Source organism: Camelus dromedarius, chromosome 19, assembly GCF_036321535.1.
Source record: "Camelus dromedarius isolate mCamDro1 chromosome 19, mCamDro1.pat, whole genome shotgun sequence".
NCBI lineage: Eukaryota > Metazoa > Chordata > Mammalia > Artiodactyla > Camelidae > Camelus > Camelus dromedarius.
The window spans coordinates 16176732-16193038 of NC_087454.1; the positions used below are offsets into that span (position 1 = coordinate 16176732).

Here is a 16307-nt window from a genome sequence, read left to right on the forward strand (position 1 = left end):
AGTTTGGGCAATTAACAGAAACAGCTGCAGGTTTCTCTAAAGACACAGCACAGCTGAGGGCTTCTGCCTGTTCTTAGCACTTTAAAAAATGGGACTCGTTTCAGTGTTCAACATGTTTTTGTTATTTTCACCTCCACGATACAACTTTTATTGAAAACTATTTGTGAATTTCTGCAAAAGCAAAAATACTGAAAATTCAACTTTTTAATAAAGGTTACTTTCCTAGGAAGGAGAGAAACACTGGTTCAGCCTCATGTGTTCCCAAGTTTCTACAAATGAGATAACCTGAAAAGATGATGGTCCCCTTTCTTCTGAGGGACAACTACTAAATCTAAAGACTTTTAAAAAATACGTTGGAAGTGGGAGTTGGGATTTTCATAAACTAGAAAGAGTCTCACAGAAAATAAGCAAGTAACATTTTATAAAAGCCTTTAATCAAAAATAATTCATGAATAGTTTGAGTCCTGTTTCTTAGTGGGTTTTAAAGTGTTACAGAGACATCCATTTTGTAATTTCCGCCATTCATTCATCAGTTTTTATCAGTGTCTCACATCTGTCAGACCTGTGCTAGTTGTTGGGGTTAAAAAAAAAAACTAGTAAGACATAGTCCATAGACAATCTAGTATATACTAATTAAAATAAACCCTCTATGAATTCTAACTGAAAAAGATACATGCATCCCAATGTCATAGCAGCTCTGTATACAATAGCCAAAACACGGAAACAACCTAAATGTCCATCGACAGATGACTGGATAAAGAAGTTGTGGTATATTTATACAATGGAACACTACTCAGCCATAAAAAGAAATAAAATAATGTCATTTGCAGCAACATGGATGGACATGGAGATTGTCATTCTAAGTGAAGTATGCCAGAAAGAGAAAGAAAAATACCATATGATATCACTCATATGTAGAATCTAAAAAATAAAAGACAAATGAACTTTCTTCTGACCCTTTCATCACCTGTGTAACTTCTTCTAACCTTCCAACAAGTTCCTGCCTCTTCTCAGCTGTGAAGCCCATGTGAGCGAGAATTCTAATGTGCCTCTTCACGTGGACAGTGACGTTAGCTGGAGCTCCCAGGTGGAAGATGGAGCTCTGGCCATGAACTTGAAATCTGACCCCATTCATCCTTGTCCAGGGCCACCCAGCAAGTCCTCCTGCGGGGGTGAGTGGGTCCCAGGGGCAAGGAGAAGCAGTCACTCCGTGGGCCATGTCCCAGCCAGCCAGCCATTCCTGCCCACTGCACCACTCCACTTGTATGTGCCCGCCCCACTGAGAACACGCTCAAAATAAAACCAGAAAGAGCCTGTCTTCACAAAAAAAACTGAGATGGAAATTCACAATTCTGATGGCACACGTCGTTAGTTTTTCACATTTTTACCTGGAAATCTTGTACGAATGCAAACATTTTAAAAATTATTTTATACCACATCTCACCTGGTTATTCAAGATATAATTAATTTTGTTACATGTTTACTGGTACAGTGTGTGTGTGTGTTTAGTATTCTTTTGGATATGAGTAAAATCAGTGAAACATCTTTTTGGGAAAAGTGATCTCTGACTAAAAGTAACTTGTCATAAATGTGGACAAAGGTTGTAGACACAAATAAAAGAGACCAATGTTAATAGTGGCTGGTAAAAATGCACTTTTGGTAGGATCACAGGACGGTAAAATCTACCTTTTCTAATAAGACCACTTCAAGATATATTTTATCTCAAAACACATGTCCTCGCAGCACGATCTCTAATTACAAATAGAAATTAAGCATGAAAAACAGCAGCATCTCTCATGCACAGAAAGTCTTTGAAAACCCTCATATATGAAATAAGGGGTATCTTCTGTGGGCCCAGGCAAGCAACTGGATCTGTTTACAAATTAAAATTGTATCACAGCCCTAAGATAATGATAATCAATAATAACAATATAATAATAATAACAACAAACTTACCAATGTTTGGAACTGTTTGTGGCGAATTCTTTAACTTTACACTTTGCTTCCCTTTCATGGGTTTTTCCGAAGTCATGTCTTCTTTTTTCCCTTTCCTCTTTGCGAGCTGAGGAGATGAGTTGTCACTGGATCCGACTGTTGACTTAGATTGGCGGTCATTTCCCTACAGGACAAAAGATGAGACCCTCACCGTTGGCTGATGAGCCCTCTGCATGATTACGATTTGATACAAGCCTTTAACTAGGGGTAAACAGAGCAGGGGTGGGAGACAGGGTTATCGCCCTGATTCTGCTACTGCATGTTATGCTGTGCACCAGGAATTGACATAACATTGTAAACTGACTATACCTCAACAAAAGAAAAAGAAAAAAAGACCACATGCCCCCCATTCCTTCTGGAAAGGTTGACCATACTTTCTGATTCCCAGGTGCCTCCCGAAATGAAGACCTTGCATCTGCACAGTGAACTTCTCAGTACGAAGATGAGGTTAAGTTCAGTGGCTCCTGTCACTGGCCCAGCACAGCTCCGGGGAGCCACTGCAGTGTGGCTGCTGTAAGTAACCAGGGAACAGCTGTGCTGATCCTTAGCCGCTGCTTGGCCTTTGCTGCAGCAAGAAATGCCCTCTTGACAAGACAGCATTGGCCTTTGGGTGTTCAGGTGCTACACTTACCTGAGTGTGTAAGGTGTGAGGCAGCAGGTGGCAGAAAGAATGCAAGTTTGAGAGACCCAAAATACCTGACTCAGAGCCACTGCCCTGCCACTAACCACCAATGGGAATTTGGGCTGACTACCGCCTACCTTCTTTGAGCCTCTTTCCTTATCAACTGAATGGGGTTAATGTGCCTGCCTTTAGGTCCATCATGAGGATGAAATGGTAACATTTATAAAGTAACTAGTACAGTGCCTGGCATGTGGTTTTTGTTCAATGACTATCAGAGTGATTCCTCCAAGAGCAGAGAGTTAATATCCGTTTCTTTAAAATCATAATCACTCCATATCAAATGCAATCTTTATGCAACATCTGTACTATGCTAATATCTGAAAATAAGTATAGTAATATTAAATAAACAAATCTGCCTAGAAACCTATTATAACTGCTCGTTTTAAACATTTATATATTCAGTCATCCAGAAGCACTTAAATAGTTTTAGCTATCATCCAATTATGAATAGAGAAATTCACAGCCTTACAAATGAAGTTATTCATGCTATTTTGTCATTGCCTACAAGAAAATTAATTATGCATCGATTTAGTAACAGTATGAAAACTTGTCCAAATCTATAACATTTTTTGCATAATTTAATTTCCTATTCCAATTGCAATTTAAACATAGTTTCCATTTAATTATTGCATTAACTGCAACAAGAGTTGGTTTTTTTCCTTTCGTTTTCTTCAATGATTCTTTCTTGAAAGACCATAAAACAGCAGGAGAAACAGCTCATATGATTCTAGTGGAGATTCCAAAACCATCCTTTGAGTAGGAACCATCAACCAGGACTTCTATTTTCAAAAGAGTCTATTCATCCCAAGATTTTAAAACTTTCAAAGCCTTGAATGAGAGGAGCGACCCTTCTAACAAGCCTCCTAGAATGTTCGGAGATGCTGTTGATCTTTCGAGGACTAAAATGAAAAAGAATGGGAAATTCTGGATTTCAGCATAAGTGTTTTTTTCAGCTCTCTGGGAAAAGTCTTAGTCACTAAAGGGGCTTAACAAGGGAGACGCAGAAGCTCCACTCAAGTCCCTGAGGATTCACACAATTTTAAAAACCAACTCTCTTGTTGAATATACAGGAAGTTCGATTCACTACACTTCTGAGAGGGACACCCAAAAGGGTGGTTTCGGAGCATCAAGAAAGACTAGTTGCTTCCAATAACTATACAAGGCATGGCTTCGATAACTGACACTCAGGCACTCAAACATCGATTACAGACTAACCATCAGGCACCTTGTCAGTAAGAACTAAATTAAACGGAGAGAAAGGGAAGAATTGTTTTGTAATTAGTAGACTGGAAGGAATTTAAATGCTTTTCTTCTTGAAAGAGAAAACATGTTGATGTGTCTAAAAATATAAAATACATATGTAATAAATTAATACAAACATAAATTATTTAATATAAATTACATATACTCATATTTATTTACATAATCATATAAATTAGAGATAATAAATAAATTAGTAGAAAGAGAGAAGGGTAAAGGAATAGAGAGGGATCTTTCTTTTTTGAGCCTTCCACCTGTGACTTATAACTCAGGTACATGAAGAGACAGTCATTGCTATTTGTGGAACACAGGGAATGGAGGAGTTCTGCCATCTCCCACAGCTATGCTAGTTGAGAAAACAGTATTACTGAGTACCTCATGTACTAAATACCCATGAAACAAGTATTTACCAAATTTTTGATATGTATTATTATCACTATTTTATAGATAAAGGAATTAACTTTCTCAAGGTTACCCAGGTCTGATTTTTCCACTACACTGAGGCTTCCTACTCCCCAAGGCACTAGAAACAGCTGTTATATAGTGTGGTTCCTTAAAAAGCCACCTGGAAGTACCAGATTATGGCTTTATCCCAAAGTGGCAGAAATCAGGTAGCGATCTCCTTCTGAGCAGGAGACGGGACTCAGACTCAGACAGGCATCTCTCTCACTTGTGTATCTGGTGATGGCCAAACTGGACTCAGTTTCTGCAAAAGGCAAAATGGGGTTTGGGGAGCATTCAGAATTTATCTTGCTTCACAGTGACTTTGTGACACATGGATAATCATATTTTTTTAACCAAAACTTTAGTAATTGTAATATCTGAATCTGTAAATTTTTGATAACAAAATATATCAGCCGCATGGTAGTAAGAACAACTAAAGACGATTTAATGCAGCCTTTGCTTTAACTTTCAAATACTTCCCTGATTTCACGTCTTTCCCACTAGAGGGCGCTTGGATTCTGCGTGGTGTGACCCCACAGCGAGAGAACAGCCTCCTGCTGATGGGTTTATTTTGCAACCTTAATAGAACTTCGAACAATTCACTTACATCTTCCTTCTGTTTTCAGGGCTAGAATCGCAATGTAAAATTATTCTTGATGTGCTCATTTCTGTGACTCTCCCAGCACTAGAAGTCTGTGTAAGGGATGACTTCTGATCTTGTCCTGCTTTGCACACGGCATCCCTGGTTGTTTTGAAAGGGTCCTCTTGGGCCCCAAAACCCCTCGTTACCCACACTCCCAACCGCAAGGGTGGGCCCCTGCTGACCAATCACTTACACACAGCAGGGTACCCCTATGCACACTAGCAGCTTTCTCTCTCTTTTTTTTTCTAAATTCTATCAGGCCCCCACCCACACCCCCTTTCATTATGCAATACGGCAATTCCTAGAAAGCTGTGTGGAGAAAGGAATTCCTAAAAGTCCAGCTCTGTGTCTCCTTTGATTTGCATCGCGAGTTCAGGGATGCTTTCCTGCTGATTTGAGGGTGGTCCCTAAAGTTTTAATCCAGCTCTCCCATAGACCCCTTCACCTCCACTCAGTACCAAGCAGTTAATGATCTTAAAGACATGTACATTCTCCAGGGAACCAATCAATTGAAGGAAAGGAGCAAATTGATCCTTCTATTAGAAACTGAGTTTGTGACTCTGGAACTCCCGACATGAAATGGTCTCCCTGTGCGGCTGACAGTCAGGCATTCACACATCCGATAACAGGTTTACTGAGACCCTACTGTGTGCCTGACGGGTTACTCCGCTCTGCTGTAGTGTAACCTCCTAAAAGAGGCCCCCCGACCACCCTGAGGATCCTGCACCCTCTCTCACTTTCTCTTCCCATATCCGGATGTATTTTTCTTCAAGCTTATCCCTGGTTAATACCAAATGTGTATTTGTTTGTCTTTTTCCTCCTCCAGAATGCAGACTTAATACATTTACAGTTTTCTCTGAACTCTCTGCTGCCCCTTCCCCACAAGCACTAAAACAGTGCCCAGGACATAATATGTGCTCAGTAAATGGCTATTGGATGAATGCATCCATCAGTGACAACAGACAGTTACAATAGGCTGGAAGAGCTAGAACAGATTCCGTCTCCCCCTGTCCTCCTGGTGGGTCGCCTGCACCATCACCTGGACTCCAGCCATCCCACTGCCTCCTGCTTCTGTTCTCATCCTGACCCACTTCTCTGTACACACCACAACCAGAGATCTTTTCAAAATGTATCTCAAGTGATAACCACTCCCTTCTTTCACCCCATAAATGTTATCCCAATAAAGAATAGAATCCAAATTCCTTGCGGTCCCTGCCTACCTCTCCAGTGTCATCTCAGACCACTCCCTCCAGCCTTGCTTCCGCCCTCCTCACACGTCAAGCTCTTTACCAAGCGCCTTTGTGACCCTTTCCTCTTCCATGGATGCCCTTTCTCCCCTGCCTCTGCCCTGTATTACTGGTTCCTGCCCACCATGAAGAGCTCAGCCTCAGAGAATTTTATATTAATTAGTGCCCGGCCACACTTTATTTTCCTCAGAGCACTCATAACCACCTGAAATGGTTTATATATTTGTTTAGAGGTTGATAGTCTGTCTACCTCTGCTCTTCCACCCTCCCTGCCCCTACACAGACACAGCCAGTAGAACAAAAGTTCTGTGAGGTCTGAAAACTTGTCTGTCTGTTCACCAACCTATGCCAGTTGCTTGGAGTGGTTCCTGGCATTCAGTAGGTGCTCACTAAACACAATGGATGACTGGATGAACAGATGAATGGATGGGTGGATCTACAGAATGCCTGGTAGCATTGTGGAAAGAAGGACAAACTTGGCTATCATTCTATTTTTCCAAGTCATAGCCTGGAAATAGAATTTTGACACTTTGCTTTGTATAAGATGGAAACAGGTAACTTTGAGTCTTTAAAGGTCACTTCCTCAAAGAGGCCTTTCCTGACACACCTATCTAAGTTCTCCTTTTATTGCCTCTCATATTGTTCTATACTTTTCTTTCACTTTAATCATACTTTGTAATTATATACTGATTTGTGGCATCACCTGTTTAATCTTTGTCTCCCTGGGCAGGCCAGACCTAAGAGAGTGTTGTGTCTTTTGCTCAATACCACCTCTCTGGGGCTTAGTTCCATGCCAGACACACAAAAGCCTTAGCCAATCATCATTAGTTGACCCAGTATTTACAGCACATATTCTAAAGAACTTCTAAACAAGTGAGCAAGAAAGGTGCATGTAAGTGCCTCCTGTCCATGAATTTTAAAATGGGAAACACATTTTTAATAAAAAAAAAAAAAACTAGACATTCCAAGTTTCAGAATAGTAAGCATACAATCTCAAAGTTCAGTCATTGTGAATACAAAGAGTTGAGTCATGATCTTGGTTCTGACATGAACTTTCCCTGTGACCTGGGTTGGTTATTCAGCTACACTTGGTCTCTGATCAAACATCACCTTTCCAGCTGTACTGTGAGAGTTAATGAGCTCCTATTTGCAGGGTACGCAGAAGAGATTCCACTCCAAAGTCCTAAATGCTTGTCACAGTTTCCATATAACGGGTATTTAATAGATGTTTGCTAAATTGACAAATGAATGAAGGATGGATGGATGGAAAAGATTCTGATAGGGAGCTAGATATTTGGAATGATTCTCATTCTTTTCAAGAAATATAACTGAGGATTACTGTTTTGTTACATAAACTTCCTTTTTAGTCTTTGTCAGTGATAGAAAACAAGACTGGGTAGACCACTAATGTGACCTAATACAGTATTTCTTCTCATTTATGTTATTATCACCTAGATTTCAATCATCGTATGAATTTTATCAGGTCTCTATATAAGAAAAAAGATACCTATTTTGAAATCCATATTTTTTAAATGTTAACTCTCCTTTAGAAACTTAGTTGTAATGCTAATGTTCTAGTGTTGTTTCACAAAATTATACCACAAGGTGGCTAAGTTTTATTTCCTCAAACTTAATTGAACCCAAAGGACAGTCTCTCCATATAGTACAGAAATACAGAACATGAATAAGCAAAGCATCTGATACTTACACTCCCTTTAGACTTTCTGGATCCTACAATAGGAGGTAGTGAAGAGGCTTTCTGACTGCGGAAACAAATTGCAATTTAAAAATCTGAACATGTTCACAAATAATATTTAAGGCAAGGTAACTGTCATTTCAACTTATCATCCCAACCTGGAACCCACTGTTTCCTGACATCGGTATTTCACAAAAAGTACCAGACTTTCCCAGTTTCACAAAGACCACCATAATATTTTCAAATTCCATTCCAAAAGATTTTGTAATGTTTACCTGTGTAGGATTTTAATTGATGCTTAAAAATAAATTTAGTACCACCTTAAATTTTTTCATGGCATTTTTAATCAAATCTCTACCTAAATTTTCTGTTTGCATTTCAAAAAGTCATTTCCCAAGCTGAGTAATGATTTTGTCAGGTTGAGTTTAAAAATGATAAACTTCGGTTGTTTTTATAATATCTATAATATCTACTACTAATAGAAGTGCAGAATGGTAAAATGTTCACATTTATATTCAGGGAGTTTCTAAATCAGTTAGTAAAAAATTCTATTTGGCCATAAGAATAAGTTATTTCCCAAATGTCTCTGTTATAGGAAAAGATCCATCTTGAAACCCAGTTGAACTTCTCTGAAACTAAGAGGACACATAGATAAAGGAAAACCTTACTAAGGTGTCTGAGAGGCCACCATGAGCTACAGTTTTCACGCTGCCATCAAGTACCATTACAGGGGCTCAGGGCAGTGGGTACTGCAGCTCAGAGCAGCCTAACCCCGCGCTGCTGAGCAGAGGTTGTAAAGGATCTGATTTCATGGAGGGGCAAGGATGGTTAGCAATAAGTCTGCTGGTAAATAATTCTAAAGTTCTCGAAAACCACGTGCTCTTGCATACTTCAAACACCACCCTTGAAATTCCATTGCAACTATTACTTATTTAGAAACCCTCAGCGAGCCTCTCCATCAAGCTACACAAATTGCAAATTAAGGGAGAACAAATTGGCGACATTCTACTCTGTCCCAGCCACATGTCACCCACCGTAGGAGAGGAGAACTACAAAAAGTCAGTTTCCTAGCAAAGTGGACACGGAAAAGCAGCAGAGACAGATCTCAGGGTACCAAGAGAAAACGAGGAGAGGGGAGGGTCCCCCCACGTCTGCCAGGGGCCAAGGCTCTTCATGCAGATGCTTGCCTCTGCAGTTCATCTACTGGGCTGAGATAAGGCATTCTTCACAAATGCATAACACTTCACGGAGGGAAGAAAGTTCACTGTGCCCTATGTGTAATTAAAAGTGCAACCTGTAAAGTTTTGCATGTAATAGCTATTCACCCAGCTGCTCTACTTATTTGTACAAAAGGAATCATAGCATTTCTGTATTTTACTATTTTAATATTTTTGAAAGTACAAAGTGTTCTCTTTTAAACACCTATAGATGATTCTGTATGCTCCAACTGAAAAATTACTTGGTCTAGCTAACCCGTTCCAACATTATTAAAACTTCTAATAATGTGTGCTGTATAGAAGCTCACTGCCCTGTAACTTTTTCACAAAAATTAATTTTTATATTTATTATAAATTCATAAGTGAATTGTCAAAAAAATACCAAGTAATCTTTCTTAGGTTCCCCAAAATTACAGGTTTATGCAATAGTTTTCAATCTCCAATCATGGCAAAATAAACGCTGATTACGCTGATTAATGTAATTATACATGCTTTCCATTCCAACTGATAAATAAGATTATATAAAATACACCAGCATGCAGCATAAGACTCAATGCTATTTCAAGTGATAAATAAAATCTGAAGTGAGTGAGGATGAAAACTTACCCATAAGACCGTCTCATCGTTGACTTGTCAAAAAGTAATTCACCGTAAGGCAATTTCTTAAACTTATCTCTGCCGACAGCCACGTAAAACTGCCCATTCTCCAGCTCGGACCCACTCTCAACCAGTTTTCCTTCTAAAGTATAAAGTCTGCCAAAATATGAATGCCAGCAATTAACATTTTAACAAGCATTGAAAGAACTGCTTCAAATCACAAAGTCAATTAAAAAAAAAAACCTCTGTTCTTAAGTTGGCTCATTTGTTACGATGCTAATTCCTGAATTATAAATGCCTCAGAGTCATGAGACTTAGCTAAACGCCAGTGTTACAATGAAGATGTGGTTATTGTCTAGCTGTACAATGTTTTATCCCAGGAAACCTGACAATTTAACATAAGGATCCCCTATTGCTGCCATATTTAGTTTTTGGAGGGGAAGGATTAACTTGTAGAGAACGTGATGCTTTAAATGAAGCTCGGCTTCCACTGAAGTTTGCTCTATTCCTATTCCGTGAGTGCTTTTAAAATTTCTTTTCTTAATGCATTGCTCAGGTGGACAAGCATCTTACTGCATTCCATGCAAGAGTGGCTCTCAGCCAAAATTTTACATCCAAACACACAGAACTGGGTCAGAAAACAAGAGGTGAGAGGGCAGGAGGTCAAAGAACCCATTGCCAGTGTTAATGATGCAGAACCACATAGCATTCATGCTTCTTTTCTTCTTTTTTTTGCCTTCCCTCATCTTCCCAGAATCCAGGGATTTCACAAGAACCTCCCTTTACTGTAAAACTGCTGTTGTGAACTACAATTAATACGTTACTCTTTAAAAGAACAGTGATAACTTTGATAGACGATTTAAAGTGGCCGCAGAATTTTTTTAAAGAACAGGAAATAACAGACTATTAGAAAACTACAGCGGAAAGCCAATGCATATTTTTGAAGGTTATAAACAAATGTTAGTAATAGGAAGGGTTTTAAGATAATTGTTTTAAAAACTCTCACGCTTCTTATATTACGTAATTAAGGATAGTGATATTTGCAAAAAATAATAATAACAAATCCATTGACCTATCTGCTTGTTTACTGGTTATGTAAATGGCCATATTATATGGAGCCAAGAAGTAAAACAAAAACAGCCACCAAAACCCCTATAATGTGTTTGTGTTGCATGAGTATGAAGATGTTAAAGTCTCTTTCTTTGTAACACTGTACATCAATCCTTACGAGTTTTCCCGCCTTGACCTAGACCAGGGTTTCTGAACATTATTGACATTTGGGGGAGAGGTAGAAAGGCTGTCCTGGGAATTGTAGGATGTTACATCATCCCCCTCCATTGCGTTTTAAGAAACAAAAGATCTATGTGCTTCCACTCTGCAATGATGCAGAAGGTACTGGAAAGAAGGACCACAGATGGGGGAGGATGTAGCTCAGTGGCAGAGTGTGTGCTTAGCATGCACAGGGTCCTAGGTTCAATACCTCGTACCTCCACTGAAAATAAATAAGTAAATAAACCTATTTACCTCCCTCTGGAAAAAAAAAAGTTTTAAAAAAGAAGAACTGGGGAGTCTGAGGTGGGAAAAATAGTCTTTATTTATATTTTTGTCCTATGTGAATTTTTTTTACCACATTTAAAGTATTACTTTCAATTAAAACAATTATATTTAAAATCAAACTGGTTGTGAAACTATATATATAAATATATGTAAATATGCCTACAGTAATCTGTACCCACATTTAACTGAAAAACATAATAAACAATCATCTGAGAATTTATTTTATCCTGTATCTACCAGTGGAGTCTGTTAGAGAGACAGGGTGAGGACAGGATTCAAGAACTACCAGAAAACTCCTCACTGGATTTCAGCTCTCTGTGTGTCACATATTATATTTATATTCTGAATACATTCTGAACAAGTCTATGGTATTTGAACCCTTCCCACTATGAGATAATAGATAAGTCATCTCTATCAAGGTATAATTTCATAGGCTTCACAAGTTAAAAGCCATGATTTTAATCTTCACTTAAATTTCAGAATGTGAGAAAAATGTTTCTGATTTCTCAGGTTGAGGCAACCCCACTTAATTATCCTCTCTGACCTGTCTCCTTCTTAAAACCACTGACACCTCCTGATAGCTGATTTTTTAACCTGAGGCAAATAATTTGGACTATCAAATAATCATAAATATCTTCTGTGCAAAGGACAGTTTAGACATTAAGAGCCAAGAAGCTGGCTCACTCAAAAAAAAAGTCTTTCTCGACTAACAATGCGGATGCTTGCCTATTTCCTCTAAGTCAAAAGAATAAAAGTAGTTAATACTTGATGATATGCTACTACATGTGCCAAAAAATATAAATAGTTAACGTTTGTGGATGAGCTCCTCAGTGCCAGGGACTGTTTTAAGTCCTTTGTGTGGATTAATTCCTTCCTAAAAAAACCCTACAAGGTAGGTACAATTATATACCCATTTTACAGATAGAGAAACTGAGGCCTATAGAGCCTAACTGGTGACCTGAAATTCAAATCTAGGGACCAGTGACCCCAGAGCCTCCTGGGAATATCCTCAACAATTCTGAAACCCAACCGCTTGCAAGATTCCTTCAACATACCTGTGGACAGCCCCACTCCTCAGAGTTATTTTTTCCGTGACCATTTGTAATACGTGATCCCACTGACTCAAGGCCTTTCTAGGGATGAGGAGTCGTGAAGCTGGGTTTATGAGATCTCCATTTGCAATTAAGCTGGGGGGAAAAAAAAGAACGGGAGCCAGCAAGGCAAACCATTTGACACATTTATGCCTTTAAAACTACAAAGTAAATCCTAAACCAAAAGGAAACCACCACACCAATTTCAACTCAAAATGTAAAGAGCCCCCACTTACAAGATAGTGCAGGGTTCCAGAAGTGGTTTTCTAAAGCGAGCTGACACATTGATCCTGCTGTGGATTACTGGTTTTACCTTTAAAAGCAAAGAAATACAAATCACTGAGCTTATGTTAGTGGGGTTTTCTTCCCCCCATGAGGAAAAACTACAGGTTTCCAGGGAACTGGCTGAGACCTCTTGTGCCTTTGTTAAAACCTTGCTTTTTTTCCACTTACACAAACACACTGGGTTCTCCCTCTATTAACATCATATGGCCTTAACCGAGCTCTCAAGAAAAATCTCCTTTAAGCCCTGGGCAGACTGCTCATCGTCTGTGCCAACAACAGAAACTGTTGAGCTAGTATGAGAATTTCAAGGCAACGTTTTTAAACAATGACTTCCTGTTAAACAAAAATAAAATAATCCTATAAAATCTTGAACCTCGAAGTGCCCTCCCCTGCAGCCACAACAGTCTTTGGTCATCTCTCCTGACTCACTCTCATCTCACCTGCTCCCTAGAGTTTCTGGGTCCCCACCAGGAACCCGACCCCATCCTATTCTCTTAAGACTGACTCCGTCAACTTTTTCTCGACTTCACTTCTTCCTCTCTGCACCAGCCACATCGCACCAGCACCCTCGATTCCTGAGCCCCTTGTATCTGGGTGGGTCTAGTTGTCTTTCCTTCTTTTTGTTTCCAGGGTCCAGGCTGCTGTACCAAGAACTATAGGGCCCCGCCGGGCATCTTCACCTGAGACAAGGCAGGGCCTTGGCACCGGCCACTCCCTCCCAAATCAACTATTTCTTGCATTTCCCACAGTGGATTGTCCAAATCCCTACCTCTCATCCTAAACCCTAAAATCCCACTCCAGGCACATTCACTCTCAGCGAATCATTTCCTTCCAAACTTCAAGAAAGTAAAGGCCAAGATGCTTCAAGGCTTTCAACCTCCCTTTCCTCCATAACCCACCTCATTCACATCTTCACCACTTTTCTCCATTGCTGCCTGTCTCAGAAGAAGGATCTTAGCCTCTTATAAAGCTAAGTCCTGCTGCCTCTACTTGTTCCACTAAACATCCAGGACCCTTCAATCCCATCTGGTGTCTTCAACTTCCCCCTTGACACTTCAGCCCAACCAAGAACTATCTGGTCCCTGGCTCTGCTCTCCATCATATTCCTACTTTCTCCCACCCTATCCTCTCCTCAGTCTTCTGCTATCGGGTTTCCGCCTACACCACTGAATGATGAATCCCAACTCTTAAGCTTGTCTACAAGGACCTCTGTGACCAACCACTGCTTACTTGTTCCTTCATCTCCCAGCAACACTCCTTCCACCCAGACCCCTTATTGTGACTTTAGTCGAACCAACCTACCCTCCCCATTCCCAAAACACACCCTGAACCCTCTTCCACGCCTTTGCTCCTCTTGCCACCCCCTACGCCTAAAATGCCCTCCCCTTTCTCCACCTGCTGAAATTCCATTTGCTAATCAATGCCCAGCCTAGTCATCACCAGTCTTTCCCTGCTCATCCTTCAGCTTTCTGTCTCAAACGCCTACTGCTACTATAGTACTGATAGTACTGATGATCACTCTTTTGTTTTTAGAGTCTTTTTCCCCTTTTTGATTCGGAAGGGAAACCTGTAAGCAAAAGGAACTGATTTATTAAAATTGCCAACATTTATTACACTGTATTGAAGACAAGCACTATATTAAGTAACTTACATGCGTTATTTACCATTTAATCATCAAAACTGTGCCCTGAAGGAAGTATATATTTAACCTCATTTTACAAATGAAGAAATTGGATTTTAATTAGTTAATTTGCCTAAAATCACACACACTAAGGGGTGGAGTTGTCCATACTTATGAACCACTAACTATTTGTTTTGCACTTTGGCAGTTATTTTAGAGACAGATATTAACCCTAAATAATTTATGTGACTCTTTTCTGTCCAGTTAAGCCATTGTGAAAGGAACAAGGGGTGTGAATTCTTCTTGACTCTCCAGGGCCTAAAACAGTGCTTGGCAATGCCTGCTAGCTGCACAATAAATGTTTGTTGGAATTTAATTAAAAGATACTCTAATTTAGAGTTCTAAAATTTTAATCCAATCACAATATTTTTTTTACATTTTAAACCCAGAGATTCTTGCCCCTAAGCTAATATTTACACTGATGTTGACTTTACAAAAAAAAAAAATTTTACCAGATCATGTATGCACCTGACCAAAATTCAAGTGGTAAAATGGGGTATACAGTGAAAAGGAAGAGCCCTTCCCATCCCCACCACGAAGTTGCAACCCAAATTAGCAATATTCATTCAAAGACGACCTATATATATATATATGTATGCATATTGTCTTACATAGATATTTCATATATGCAATTTTTAAACACAGCAATAACCTGCTATACCCATTTTCCTGCACCTTGCTTTCTTCATTGGACAATTTATAGTGGAGATTGTTCCACACTGGTAGTATGAGTAAGGGTTGCTTCATTCTTTATAATAGCTGTGTATGTGCCACGCTCCAAATGTGCCATAATTTATGCAGCCTGCTTCTCAAAGATGAACTTTTTGATTGTTTCTAAACTTTTGCTGTTGCAAACAATACCATGATAGATTCCCTTGTAAATACCTATTTGCAGAAATATGTAAGTGGATCTGTAGAATAAATTATTAGAGTTGAGACTTAGCTGAAATAAAGAAGAACATTTTCAGTTTAGTGGAATGCACGGCAAGCTGATTTACTTGGTTCATACTATAGCATGTGAAAATAGATTCAATTTACAAGGAATGCAGTTTTGAGGTCAGGGTTGTGGTTTTCAACACCTTAAGTGATTACAAATCCCTCTCCCAGCAGATCTGCTTACTCTTAAGGCTTAATACGTTCAATTGCAAATGAGTCTCTGCCTGTGTTAAGGACAGGCTTCTTGGATTCTGTGTCTATGCTAACAGTATCTTCCTCATGAAATCCGCCCCTACCTCCTAAGCATAGCTATACTGCCTCCCTGACCACTGCACTTCAAGCTTCTGCCATATCCCTGGCTCTCTATTGCCCTTCCCTGCCTTTTCTTTCTTTTTTTTAATAGCGCTTACCACGATCTAACATATCATACATTTTACTTATTTGGGTTTTAATTTATTGTCCCTACTTTTACTTTGGAGTTACTCTCAATATTAATTAGGAAAGTGCTAAGCACCTACTTCACACCAATTGTTATTTTTTCAAACGTCTTCCCTACCGACCTTGATTGCTTAACACCCTATTAGACTGTTGAATTAAAGATGAAGGTGCATATATCACGTAAACAAATAACTGAAACTCTTGAGTCAGCTGATATATGCTATTTTTCTTTCACACATACGTATCTAGAATTGTAATATTCAGAAATTCACAGATACATGATTTTTTAAATAACTATGTAGCTTTATTCTGAGTCTGTAAGTTGCTTGAATTAAATCAAACCATCTGTCTTGAATAAGTTGTATTCCTCATTCAGTATGACAAAAATATTCCCCAAATGTTCACAATTAACCATTGAATTGAAGATTAATCTTAAATATATATTTATTTGAATAATTATATGTAATTAAAATAACCAAATCAGTCCGTTTCCAGATATACTAATAAAAGAATCCAAAAAAAAAAAATAATCCAAGTA

The 16307-nt window shown here is 39.1% G+C and overlaps 1 protein-coding gene across 1 annotated transcript in view; it reads right to left on the reverse strand.

Annotated features, from left to right (window-relative positions):
- The window catches only part of DCDC2 (doublecortin domain containing 2), a 123088-nt gene that overhangs the window by 73680 nt on the left and 33101 nt on the right, over positions 1-16307 (reverse strand). The window contains exons 3-7 of the mRNA XM_010980121.3: positions 12666-12742; positions 12394-12525; positions 9791-9937; positions 7980-8034; positions 1957-2119 (exon numbers count right to left, since the gene is read on the reverse strand). Of these exons, the coding sequence (XP_010978423.3) occupies positions 1957-2119; positions 7980-8034; positions 9791-9937; positions 12394-12525; positions 12666-12742 (574 nt within the window). The remainder of the gene's footprint in view (positions 1-1956; positions 2120-7979; positions 8035-9790; positions 9938-12393; positions 12526-12665; positions 12743-16307) is intronic.